This window comes from Pocillopora verrucosa, chromosome 1, assembly GCF_036669915.1.
Source record: "Pocillopora verrucosa isolate sample1 chromosome 1, ASM3666991v2, whole genome shotgun sequence".
NCBI classification, from domain to species: Eukaryota; Metazoa; Cnidaria; class Anthozoa; order Scleractinia; family Pocilloporidae; genus Pocillopora; species Pocillopora verrucosa.
Window position 1 is genome coordinate 4749594 of NC_089312.1, and position 13913 is coordinate 4763506.

The window sequence follows — 13913 nt, forward strand, 5'->3', positions numbered from 1 at the left end:
ATGATGAAGAAAAATGAATGTTTGTTTCATTTCTATCTGATTTGGTAATTAGGGAGGCAGATGCAAGAAAATTGGTAGATTGAAAACAGTGTAGGTAGTGAGAAGGTTGAGTTTTCTTTCTCGTACAAAGAGCCTAAATAATGCATAAAATCAGTTCTTCTACCTTACATTCTTTCAATTATTTTTAAACAGATATTTACATTGGTGTTCCCATAATTGATCAATTTTCAAAAATAGTTGCTCTCTCTGCATCAAAATTCGATTGAATCTTTCAGATCCTACTCGGAATTACGAGTAATGCCGTATAAACCTGTTTAAATATGATCGATTACGATTCCATTCAACCTTAGAAGAAAGTTAAAGTCAATTTTTTGTACCGTCAGAAAATTCATGACGAAGGTAGAACCGGGAAGAGGTTCCAAGTTTTGGAATAGTAGAGTGCACTGCCAATTGCAGAAAACTTTTAAGCCCGTTGCCAATTCAGGTTTGTTTGAATTTGCTACGGTTTTGTGTGTTTCCTGTATTTACCTGGGGTATTTTCGCTTTTGAGTGTTAATTTCCCTTATGTGTGCATGTCTCATGCAGTTTGCATTCCTTTAAATATGTATGAGTTATGTCTCTAAAAAATACGTACACCTTATTCGATGATGTAAAATTTAATACACGGGGATATTTTGCAAATTGCGCAATATTCTTGCTAGCGCCGAAGGATTATTACTATCCACCGCTATTTAAATTTTCAGTATTTTGATTTTGGTTTGCGAAATACATCCATCGCATAAGGAGTACGCAAAAGACGAAAACAAAACGAAAGAAACCATCAAAATTGTACTTTGTGACCAACAAAAAAATCTGTCGCGTTAAATACTTCGTTTCTCTAAACGTCAAGCCTCGAAAAACTAGCGAAAAAATCAAAGTTTGGATCGTTCTGCTCGGCCATTTTGTTATCCCTTATTTTTTGCCCGGTTCCTCACCTTAATACCCTGGAAAATTTCGCGTGCTCTCTACATACTGGTGGAATAATAACCAGACTACCGTTATTTTTCGCGTTTATATGTATTTTTTTCTTACCTCTGATCAAGAAATCATTTATAATTAACCCCAAAGTTTTCACCAAGCCAACCAAAAAATGTTAGTTGGAAGGTTAAAAGAAGTTTTTTCAGCTTGGGTCATGAAATTAAGATCAGAATATCAGTTTTGCCGCTAAACAAGTTCAGCCGCACGAAGTGTTCGGGGAATTAATTGTTAGGAATTACTCATTCGTGTCAATTGCATCTCTCGGTCAGGTTGATGTATGAGCGGCAAAGCCTTCACCATCCTCAATTCAAGGTCGTTTATCGAGATTTGCTCGGATTATGGCTGCTAAAACACTGAAAAATCCGTATCGCTAACTGACAGTGACGTTCAAACTTTCCTTGAAGGGAAAGGAAACCAAACTTGTACGCAAAGAAAAACCTAAAGTTACGAAATCAGTGGCTTTGCTAATGGCATTTTCCGCTGCTGAGAATGAAAATCGAGAACTGGAAGATTTGCCACTGCCCGATTCTGGCCGAGTACCTGAAAGATTTCCTCTGTTAGTAAGGACCAAGTCAATAACATAGAATTTGTTTATTCAAATTAATCCCATTGTTTGTTTTTGTAGTTTTTCAACGTATATTTTTCATCTTGAGCCTTCGCGCCAACGCACTTTACGATTTTTATTCGGGGATTATCGATCCTTTTAATTTATTTTCACTCATTAAAAAAATTGACTTTTCTTGTCAGTAAAGGGCTATTGTGTTTATATGACAGATTCCTGGCGAAGAAATTAAGTGTCAATCCTAAATAATTATAATCCTATACATTGCCCCAGTTTTATGAGACTTTATCCCTGGTGAAATATATAATCGTAAGTCGCTAACTATTTTTACGTCGAAGCTTAAGACAATTTCTAAAAAATTATTTCTTTTTCAACTGTATCATTTAAATACTAGTACTAATTTCACTTTCGTTTACTACAATCGTTATCATTGTTGTCATTATTATTTTTAACTCACCAACACGAGGCCCTCTAATAACCTTAATACAATCAATGCGATAGGGTTCCAGCGCGTTGCCATGGAAGTTAACATAGTAAACAATAAGGCGATCAAGACAGCAGCTCCAAACAGAAGAGCTCCACTCACTCGTAATGTTAACCATCCCCCTGGGATTTGGAACACCATGTAACCGTGATAAAATGCTCCTAGAATTACATCTAACGAAAACGAATGAAGCTATTATCTGTTGCGGCTTAATCAAACGACAGAGAGAAGATTAAAATCCCACAGAATCGACTACTTTATTTCACAACTTGTAATATTCTTAATAAGGAGCGAATCCTACAGTCACTACAGTATTAATCCGTAATACACTTAGTTAAGCCCACTACAAGGCATATCTTAGCTTACCACCGACCAAAAAAAGCGTCCTGTAACCCGGCGAGGGGCACCTGTACTGAGGTCGGCTCATGTGAAGTGGTCGCTTACGGAAGGATGGAATCATAAAGTAGAGACAAACCAATAGTGTTAAAATTATCCATGATCGGCTGCAAGCGGTGATCGCTAGCAACAATGAAATGAAAAATAAGTGGATGGAAAAGTGGTCAGATAATTAACTGAGTGTAAGGTTTCACTGCGCTTCACTTTCGTTAACCAACGATATATATCTTTTTAGAAATTTACCCCTTTCCAATATAATGAGCTTCTCTTGGTGTTTTTACCATAAGGATTTTTATCTGGCACAATTTGATTTAAGTGTTACATGGATGAGTTTTCTCTAAGCTGCTATCTTCACTTATTGATTATTGACCATCGCGCCAATAGCGACATTCAAATTTACTCTCAACCCAGACATAACAAAGAATCCAATAAATATCATTTCGGACAAAATGTAACGCTTGGGGAGAGCATTAACAGCCATTTTACGTTAGATAAACATTAAGCAATCTTCGATAATCAGGGAAGCAAATATTAAAAAACAGTAGAAAGAATCCTCCGATCAGCGTCTTCTGGTAACTACTATATTAACTATTCTAGGCTTAATCATCATAAAAACTCTTTTTCTATCGTTGGGGCTAAAATTTGGAACAGTATTCCCGAAAGCTATCGAAGTCTGCCGAAGCACATATTCAAAAAGAAAATTCAAGCATTACTACTTGCAACTCTAGGAAGTCTGGATAGTTATGCTGACACTAGCACTCTTATTTCTGAAATAAAAAAGGCATCTTAATTATAATTCAAACATAATATATCAATTTACTTTTTATCAACCTTTCCCTCTTTTGTCAAATAATGTATGCAAAATCGAGTAATTCGCATAATTCGTGTTTTTGTAATTCGTGTTGTATGTCCTTAACACCGCCTGCCTAGATTAGCTCGCTATTTGCAGGAGGTGATTATTGTACAAAGATTTTCCTGCAAACTTAATAAACTTGAACTTGAAACTTGAACTTGAAAATCTCGATTTGTAACATAGTTAAGATTTACGCATCTTTTTCGATCTGTTGGCCATAATTCAGCTTAGCACCATCTAAGGGAGTTCATGGTTTATGCAAATGTCTTGTGGTCCAAAACATTTTTAACCATGGTTATTTTCTATAAGTTCATGTTGAAATGTAGAACTTTTAGGTAACTATTTATTGAAAGACGCAGTAAAGAAAAGAAAGTTGACAGGTCTTCAATTAGGTTAATGTGTGACGTACCAGAGAAAAGATGAGACGCGAGCCAATTACAGCAGGTCTCTTTTCATCGAGTTGACGGGAGATATTTTGCAAGGCTCTGCTGATGTTTATTTTAAGTGCGTCTGCAAGCCAACGTTAGTAACGAAATAACTTCTCCATTAGACAATCTTTGAGACATAAAAACGTTTAGTTAAAACTAAGCCTACTCTATGAAAGTCTCAACTGACGAAATAAGTAACGTTTTCACAATACGAATTAAAAGTACCTTTCTCTCACTGCAGGAGCGACATATATTCAAAGAGAGACAAAGTGCTTTATATACGTAGATAAATCAATGAAACTACTTCACAAACAAAATAAGAAGGTTTATCACCACTAGGAGCGTTGAAAGACTTCAGCTAAACGCCCATCTGCCAACAAAATATCTTATTAACCGAACTTGTATATTACAATCATCACAAACTAAATTAAGAATTATAACTCCACGCAAAGCAAACATCTTTAATTCTTAATTAGAAGCTACAGTTTGCTGTTGGCTTGGAGACGCAACTACCTCAATTGAAATCATGCTGGTCGAATTTTGATCTCGGTGTGCTTTAAAGAATATCCTTGTCCTCGAAATGTCTTCCATGTAATACCTTGTGCGTTACCTCCGCCTTTGTACAAACCATTTGGATTGGCGCTATGGCAGCCATTATACCACCAGCCACCTTTATAGGCTAAAGCACAGTTTTTTCCCTTATCAACGTCGTTATCTTTGTCTTTGGTCGTAAACCTCATGTTTCTAAGATATCAAAAGCATATCGTAAGAAACTGAGAAAACGCGAGGAAGCAATGCTTCTAGCAGCATATCATAGTCAGTAAAGTGCAGATTGCACTGCATGGTAGGAAATATGTAAGGAGCACTAATTGTCAGCAGTGCACATAAAAAGATTCCCCTATCAGGAAAGTTTGAAAAAATGGAGTTGTAATCAAGTACACATGTTGTTTTTAGGTTAATAGTGTCAACATGAATTTGATGTCATCTTGTTGAAACAAGCAATCCTGGTTAGTCATTCTCAGAGCAAAGTACAAAAAGCTGCTATGAGACTTACCTAATAGGCCTCGAGCACGAAAGCAATGAGTCGCCTGCGGTGCCTCGGTATCCATCGATTGTCACTTGATAATTGTGGCTTTCGTCGGCCACAGCGAAAGTCGTGTACTCGGCAAATCGTCGGTCGTTTTTGTAATCCTCCATATCAATTCGAAACACCATGTTAGCAGATGCAGTCAGACGGTGAAGATAATCGTTTCCGAGCCAAAACTCGCCCTCCAGATTTCCAAAGCCTTTTTTGTATGATTCCCAGTCAACATAAAAGTCCACGGAGCCATCCATGCGCCTTTGAAAGGTGGTCCAGCCTCCACCATCAGTTGTCATGTCACACAGCACTTGGAATGGTTCTTCTTCATCAGGGTAAACCCAGTACACACCATCAGTTGTGGAACCATTTTGATAATAGTCAAGACAGTTTTTAGGGCAATCTAGAAATTAAAAAAAAACGCGACAATGAAACGCTTTGACAATACCAAAAATTATATATTCTATCTATCTCACACTCCCTAAATGTGTTTGTTGTGGACGTTACATCTTTGATCTTCCGTAACCTTGCCGCATCTGGCACTAATCTACCCGTTTCATCTGTCCGAGGCATTTTCCGAGGGATTAGCATGTCCCTCTCTTAGAGTTTTTTTTTGTCTTTACTTGAACGGATCTCCACTTACCTCTAACACGCTTACAAAAATGAGTGTTTGATTTGTAGTCAACAACACAAGTTTCATTCTCTTTGCAAGGATCATATTCCTCGCAGGTGCTCTAAAAATTAAAGAAAGAAAATCAGTATACAAAGAGATTTCAACTGGATGATGGCAGACTTTTTCGTTTAAGTAGGCTCCATAGGGTTTTTTGACCTATCGACATCTGGGTGCGAATATAGCGCGAGCTTAAAGTGTCATTAAACATGGCGGCTCGATACGATCGCACAATTGTTATCTGAAAAGGTGTGTTAAAACAGTTAGACAGTATTTATGTGATGGAATCTAGGGTTTCCAGCAACTGCACCCGTAATATTCATGGGCCTTCTGCGCCTGAAAAAGAGGTCAACCGAAAAGAAGACACCCCGGGAAAGATTGCCAAAAGGCGACAGATCGCGACAGATTTGAAAATTTACGCATACTCAAATACAGATCTTAGCGAAGTTCTATTCAACAACATACACAATTGTTATCTGAAAAGGTGTGTTAAAACAGTTAGACAGTATTTATGTGATGGAATCTAGGGTTTCCAGCAACTGCACCCGTAATATTCATGGGCCTTCTGCGCCTGAAAAAGAGGTCAACCGAAAAGAAGACACCCCGGGAAAGATTGCCAAAAGGCGACAGATCGCGACAGATTTGAAAATTTACGCATACTCAAATACAGATCTTAGCGAAGTTCTATTCAACAACATACCGTTTTACGACAAAGAAAATAGGGATCTTTCGAGCATGATTTAGCGCGTTTCCTTTAGTAGAATTTCCCTAAGATTTGCTGGACCGTTAAAATATTTGTGCCCTACCTAGTGCCTGTTGATTAAAATGAAATTATTTAGACCAAGTTTGAGATAGAGGAAGAAAGCACAAATTGCAAACAGCGAGGAACTGCCTTTGTAACCTCTATTTCATTTCGGCTTTTAAATGATCGGCAGTACAAATTTAAAAAATTGGGAAAATTTTGAGATATTTCACCGAAGCAAATTGAAGAAAATCAAAGGCAAAGCCAAATCATCACTGGCGAGCGCCTCCCTTCGTGGAGCCTCAGCTTATAAAATCATTCTATCTACTACAGCAACCTTTCTCATCGCCCTCTTGATGCCTTTTAGTGACCTAAAAAAGGGAAAACATAAAAGTTTTCTAGAAAAACAACATGCTGGCACGCACGCCAACATTAAGCAAAAACCCTATTGAGTCTCCTTAATAGCTAAAATCTTACTGCCTCTCGTCGGTCATGTATTAAACTTTAAAAGAAAGAAACTCATAACATAAACAGTTTTTGTTTTGAATAGTCCTAAAACGAAATCATTCCGCTTTATTTCTAGATTTATATCTATGTTGGCTTCTTCTGTGTTATTTCTTACTACATTTCATCAACCTTAAGTCTTTAAAGGAAATTTATATTAGATTATTATTCATCTTAAGGTAGATTCATTTCACGAAAGGATGCCCTGGTGAGGAGATCTCGTTCCTTCTGTAGGCGAGAACCTCTGCGGTCTTCATAACAGGTGCGTCTCGGCACCGATAACTCTAGAAAGATATTGTATTCTTTGGAATCAGTTGACTCAATTGAGACGTGAAAAAACTTGCTTAATATGACCTAGTTGTTTACAAAGGTTGATAAAATCTCGTAGATACAGAAAATATTTCAAAAGGCTAGAGTTTCAAGTGTTTTATTGTGTTTTAATCATTTCAACTTCTCAAGCTTTCCGAGCCCAGCATGTGTCCTCAAGACCCAGTAATTACTTACTCACAATGCAAGGTAATCAGTACCAAAATCGTTGCATCATCTAAGAGATCCTATTCATTTATTCACGAAATAGAACGGTCCTAGTTTATAAAGAATGCATACTTATTAAATTCTTGAAACAACCAGCCTGACTGTAATGAGAATCGCAGCATCCTGTTTGAAATGAATTCAGACGAAAAGAAAAGACACCTTAACGAACCGAGGACATTAGAGTTCATCAGTTTTGTTACCTGTATTCCTCTATATAATGCTCCATCCTCTTTTGTAAAATTCACCTGACTCGCAAATCGGTCCGAGCCACTTAGCTGACATCTACTTGTCTCCTTGTCATGGATGGGAAGGAAGTTGTATGACAAACATCGATCTTCAGAGACACATGCAAACTGACAAGATATTTCAGATGCTACTTCAAAGTCTCTGAGGACACTCCCGTTGAGTTTTCGATCGTTTATCGCCTTTGCGAAATTAGCAGACTTAAAATCTGGCTCAGAAAAACGATTTGAAGCTTCTGCGAGGCCCATAAGTGCAAACATCAATAGGGCCCTTAGGTACATGTTTCTTTTTTCCTGTGCTGACCTCGTCTGAGATCACACTCAATGATGAATCTAAACTAATCAAATTAGGCCAATTAAAACTACCCCGGTTCATAATTAATGACCTCCATCGAGGTGAGACAAAGAGGTGCCATTGCTACGTTTTTTGCGACATTTAATCATTAAATATGCATGTTTTACGTCCTTCAAAACATTAATCGTCATTTGCAGCCACACGATTGTTAATTTGGTTATTCTCTTGGCATCTAATCATACAACTGCAGGTGAGCTGCAATTTTAGCAATAGCAGAGAAGCCTAAAATGATTAGGTTAGGACGGGAATCGAAATGTTGCCTCTCGGATACTTGAGAGCCTTAGATCTGACTGACACTACGAGTTTTGGCCGGTAGTAGAGTAACGCTAGTCCCTCGTAGTCGTCATCGGCCATGGCGAATCTTTAACTTCAGATAAACATGATGTAACACACGAGAGCGTAGCTTTTCCAGAATTAGGAGAACACTTCACAGTGACGTCAGGCCTCACTGGTTATAACTTTCTTTGCAATTTCTCTGTGTTTTTTCTTTTTTTTTTTTGACTTACCAGTTAACTCGTAGTGCACCAACGAGATTTCCAGAAAAACTCGTAGTTAGTAACGGGAGGGCTACGACTTTTTCAGAGTTTGCGTGACCTGCCACGCTGTGAAGCATACACACTACTCCTAGCCAGTAGTCAGGTCTAACGCGCTATCAGACGATCACTTATTTCTGAGGACACCTTCAGTTACAGTTATGACCTTTAGTACTTGCTCGGACGACAAAAAAAGAAGACATCTGTATCACCTTACCAAATGTAAGCCGAATTAACGCAATTCTGTTAAATAAAAACAGTTTTAGGATGGGAGAAGGATTAGTGAACTCCTTTCAGGAATTTCTCCATATCGTGTGGTATATATGGCCCTTTTTTGGCATTTAAAAATTTTTTTTTTTTCAAAATAAGAGCTCGAGAAAAACTATGCGATACCAATCGATGATTTCGATGAACGAATTATAGAGAACCCAATTGGTAACTTGGACTTTATAAACATTCAACGCACTTCCCTTATATAGCAACCAAAAATCAAATACATATTTTTAAGTTAGCGCAAAAGAGATATCAGTCGGCAGTTGAGATGAACCAATATAAAATTAATAATCTATTTGTTTAAGTTTGTCTTACTGTACTGCAGTCAATAAAACTTGCAGCGTCCTTATAAATAATTGAACGCGGTGAAACTCCGTCACGGTTAATGCCACCTCGCTAAAGGCAATATAACAACCATCAAAAGTTAATAGGGAATCACTATAAGCATGATAGATGTCTCTAATTTGTGAAAGCTACAGTTGCATATGTGGCTGAGAGCTTGAGGACGAAATTTCTACAAGTAAAATCATGCTGGTCGAAGTTTGATGTCAGTGCGCTTTAGCAAATAATCTAGTCCTCGAAAGGAGAGCCAGGTAATTCCTTGTGCGCTACTTCCACCTTGGTACAAGCCATTTGGATTTGCGTTATGGCAGGCATTATACCACCAGCCACCTCTATAAGCCACTGCACAGTCTCCATCTTGCTGAACGTCGTCGTCTCTGTCCCTGGTTGTCAATCTCATATTTCTATGGCGAAAAAAGAATTTTGTAAGAAACTGACGAGAAGCTGGACAGCAATGCCGCTGGTACAATTGCATAGTCAGAAATATCCACGAAGCCCTACATTGTAAGAAAAGTGTACAAGGAATGAAAGGAAACTAGTAAGATACATTTGAGTTAAGGTGTACTTTCGACCTCCTCCGCAGCCAAAGACAACTCTAAATCACCATGAGACCCTTCATCTAACAACTCAGAAACCTCTTCATTTGTAAAATATTTCACCCTCACATCATCAGCGCAATTATTCTCTGGTAATGCTCCACTGCACATACATTTTACATTCCTCCTGGCGTGTGTTTTATGCTGAAAAACCCCATAATTTAATGAAAGGTCCATTGCAGCCGTTTTGCTTAATTTGGTGTGATTGCTTTACCCATGGAATAACTAATGAAATGTTCCAGAAACTCCCATGGTATGCAAGTCAGCACGTCTAAGCACTCTAGACATCTCTCCATAGTTATCTTTACAGGTATAGCCTAAAACACATGTTATTTACAAAGCCATCGAATGTACGCTAAACTGTGAGTAGTTTCCCTGTCAGACACCTGTCACGTAAATATTTCCCACTGTAGGATCTTGAAGTCACGATTTAGTTTTAGCAATAATAATAATAATAATAATAATAATAATAACTTTATTTATATAGCGTCTATATCACTAATTGCTCTAGGCGCTTAGCAATATCACAAAATGTATTAAAAAACACTAAAATATCTAACAAATACATATATAAGCATGGAAATTAAATAGAAATATATTTACAAATCAAAAAAGGCTTGACGAATTAAATATGTCTTTAAGTGTTTTTTGAAAGAATTCAAGGAATCGGCATTTCTTAAAGATGTGGGTATGCTGCTCCATAATTTAGGTCCTGCAATAGAAAATCTTCGATTACCGTAAGACCTAAGCTTAGATCTTGGGACTTGAAGTAACTTATTCGAACAAGAACGCAAAGAGTAGGAGCTGGTACAAAAGCTGAGAAAATTGGATTGGTGAAAGTCCATTGATAGCCTTATATGCTAACAATAAGATTTTATAAGTAATTCGGTATTCAACAGGCAACCAATGTAAATCTATTAAAATAGAGTTATATGTTCATACTTCTTTGTGAATGTTACAGTACGCGCTGCCCTGTTCTGAACTAGCTGTGGTCGGTTTAAGAGAGCTTTAGGTAATCCATGTAGAATCGCATTACAATAGTCCAAGTTAGTGGTCACAAAAGCATGAATAATTGCTTCAGCAGATTCACGAAATATGTTCTGATCTTATTAATATTAGTTAGATGGAAATGACATGTTTTGCATATCTTTTTAATGTGGTCTTCCATATCAGCACTGGGATCGAGTATCACTCCAAGATTGCGAACAGAAGAGGACGGTTGAATAGTTTCACCCCTAACAAGAACGAATTCCAATGAGGGACTGGGCCGATAACGTGAACTGAGTAGAAGCAGCTCGGTTTTTTCCTCGTTTAGCTTAAGACCATTAAGAATCATCCAATTGTTGATTTCCTGTACACATATTTCAATTCTAGATTTTACTGAGGAGAGAAGGTCATCATTCCTAATTTAAATGACACATAAAGCTGAGTGTCATCAGCATAGAGATGGTACATAAGATTGTGTCTCTTTATGATATCAGCCACTGGTGAAGTGTACATAACATATAACCGAGGCCCAAGGACAGACCCCTGCGGTACACCACAATTAAGTTCACGTAACGAAGATCTTGAGCATTCAATTTGAACAAATTGTGTACGAGATGATCGGTAGGATGCAAACCATTTCAGTACAAACCCTGTTATACCATAACATTGAGAAAGCCTATCCAGTAGTATTTCTTGCACCTTCACCATGACAGTTTCAGTAGAATGATGAACTTTATAGGCTGACTGAAAGTTTTAAGTAGGTTATTGTTCATCAGATAGTTGGTTAACTGGAGAGCAACACTTTTCTCAATAATCTTTGATAGCGCTTTCAAATTGGAGATAGGTCTAAAGTTCTTGAATTGTGAGAAGTCTGCATCAGGTTTCTCGAGCAGGGGTGACAATACTGCAGATTTCAAACACGTAGGCATGCAGCCATCACGAAGAGAGAGGTTGATGATTTTAGCAATAGTAGGCAGCAATAGATCTATACATTGTTTGATAATAGAGGATGGTAATGGATCTAAGACACAAGACTTCGAGAACAGTGTTGCAGTTAGTTCCCTGATGTCATCAAGCTTCATCTCTGTAAAAGTTGAAAATTTAGTCGAAGACATTGTGAGTACCTCATCAGTGACACAATCAGCAGAGTAAATAAGAGCTTTCTTTCTAACAAGGAGATCATTATGCAGTGTATCAATCTTAGTAGTGAAAAAGGTAGCAAATTCATCAGCAAGCATACGGTCGTTTTTGGAGGGTGGATAGTAGTTAACAGTTGGCTTTTGAAGTAGCTTTTGAACAGTTTTCAACAAAACTTTTTGATAACCAGAGTTTTCTTTTATAATAGGCGAATAGTACTCCGACTTGAGAGACTTAATCAGATTGATCACAACGTTACATTGATGTACATAACGTACGCGGTCAGCAGGGAGTCTTGATGCTCGCCATTTACGTTCAAGATGTCTTCGTTTCCGCTTCTCAGACTGTGTACCAGGGCGCAGATGAACGGACAGTGACAACTCGTTCTTTCACAGGAGCACGCTTGTCCAGTAGTGATCGTAAGACTTCATCATAATTATTCACAACTACATGGAGATCATCTTGATATTGAAGAAGAACAGAACTTTCAATATCACTTCGGAAAGAATTCATATCAATACGGCGTAGATTTCGAGAAGAGACAACCTTCTTTACAAATCTGGGCTTTTCTAAGTGTAGAGTTGAATGAACGGTATCCAGTCACCTCGCCACCAAGCAGACTCGCCACCAGCGAACTCGCCACCAAGGAACGATCTCGCCACCAACGTACTCGCCACCAAGCGAAGTCTTCTCGCCACCAACCACCAATAAAGAGATTAGTCGAGGACAGTCTGTACTCAAACTTTATAAACGTATGTTGTCGAAAGCACGTTCATAATTTAAATACAGACAAGCGCACAAACGTATCGGCCGATTTGAATTGTGCTCGTTCGAACATCCTACTCTCCTCGACTACTTTATTCTAGTTTATCTCTTTATTGGTGGTTGGTGGCGAGAAGACTTCGTTTGGTGGCGAGTACGTTGGTGGCGAGATTGTTCCTTGGCCGGCGAGTTCGCTGGTGGCGAGTCTGCTTGGTGGCGAGGTGACCGGTAACCGAATGAACAGCCAAGTGATCAGGGATGACAGGATCAGTTGTTTTAACGTCGTTAACAAAATGATCCATTGCATTAGATATTACTAAATCAAGAGTGTGTCCGTTAGCATGTGTTTTCTCTCCGACATGCTGTACGAGATCAAAGGAGTCCAGAAAGTCCAGAAATTGTCTAGCGGTAGCATCATTGGAATTTTCGACATGGATATTAAAGTCACCAACAATTAACAATCGCTTATGTCGTAAATCGGCAGTAATATGTTCCAAAAGCTTAGAAAATTCCTCTAAGAACAACGATGTTGACGAGCCAGGAGGTCGATAGACAAGCAGAATTTTTACATGGCGCATCATGCGCAGGTGAAAAATCCATTAATTCAAAAGAGTGATATTCATCTGTGAGAGAGGTGTTTAAACGAATGCTGTTCTAAAATATTATTCCAACTCCACCGCCAGCAGAATAAGATCTCGGTATATGTATCAATCTATATCCCGTAGGACACAAGGTGCCAATTTCCACAGAGTCATTAGTACCAGGACGAAGCCATGTCTCAGTCATCGCGAGTATATCGATATCATTGTCAACAACAAAGTCTTTCACTGCCATGGCTTTGTTTCTAATTGATCTAGTGTTAAGTAAACAAAAATGTAGATTCTTTGAAGTACAACACAGAGGCGGCGAGAAACATGGTTTTTGTGGTACAGTGATCAGGTTAGCAGAATTAGCATATTTAAAACGATATGGATGGTTAAACTGCATGTGATGTGAGGTGTTAACCGTTGACCGCCAAGATTTCCTAACGACCGAATAGATTGAAAAATAGACCCAGAGCGTCGATAACCTCCCCGATTACCACGTTTTCTCAGGATGCAAAGGCTCTGAAGACGATTAAACATAGTGGGTGCAATATACGAGCTTACTAGCTTCCTAAGTGATCGTAGTTCCATCCGGCCGTAAACGATGCGAGACAACGAGGTTGATGAACGAGTCGAAGAAAAACTTAACTTTTGCGATAATTCGATATCTCCTGGATTGCTTTCAACGTCGACACAGATAGATCCTGTGGAAAGTCCAAATCAGGCGTTTGGAGATGTAGAATTCCATATTTCATCCAAATTGAACTTTCGCGGCGTATTCTTGTCGAAGTAGTAAACTCGGTCAATTTAAATTTAACAACCTTGAAACAGAGC

General features: G+C 38.3%; 1 protein-coding gene across 1 annotated transcript; it reads right to left on the bottom strand.

Annotated features, from left to right (window-relative positions):
• Window positions 1-4264: 4264 nt before the first annotated feature.
• On the bottom strand, window positions 4265-7792 carry LOC131770924 (ficolin-2-like). The gene is made up of 4 exons (XM_066162627.1): window positions 7469-7792; window positions 5462-5552; window positions 4795-5221; window positions 4265-4484 (listed from the first exon to the last, which is right to left on the bottom strand). Exons 1-4 carry the CDS (start codon window positions 7790-7792, stop codon window positions 4265-4267), a joined length of 1062 nt encoding a protein of 353 aa, XP_066018724.1.
• Window positions 7793-13913: the final 6121 nt, after the last annotated feature.

Coding starts and splice junctions, on each gene's coding strand:
- LOC131770924 (XM_066162627.1), bottom strand. CDS start 7,792: ATGTACCTAAGGGCCCTATTGATGTTTGCACTTATGGGCCTCGCAGAA. Junction 5,553..7,468: donor CATTATATAGAGGAATACAG/GTAACAAAACTG, acceptor TTTAATTTTTAG/AGCACCTGCGAGGAATATGA. Junction 4,485..4,794: donor TCGTGCTCGAGGCCTATTAG/GTAAGTCTCATA, acceptor TTGATATCTTAG/AAACATGAGGTTTACGACCA.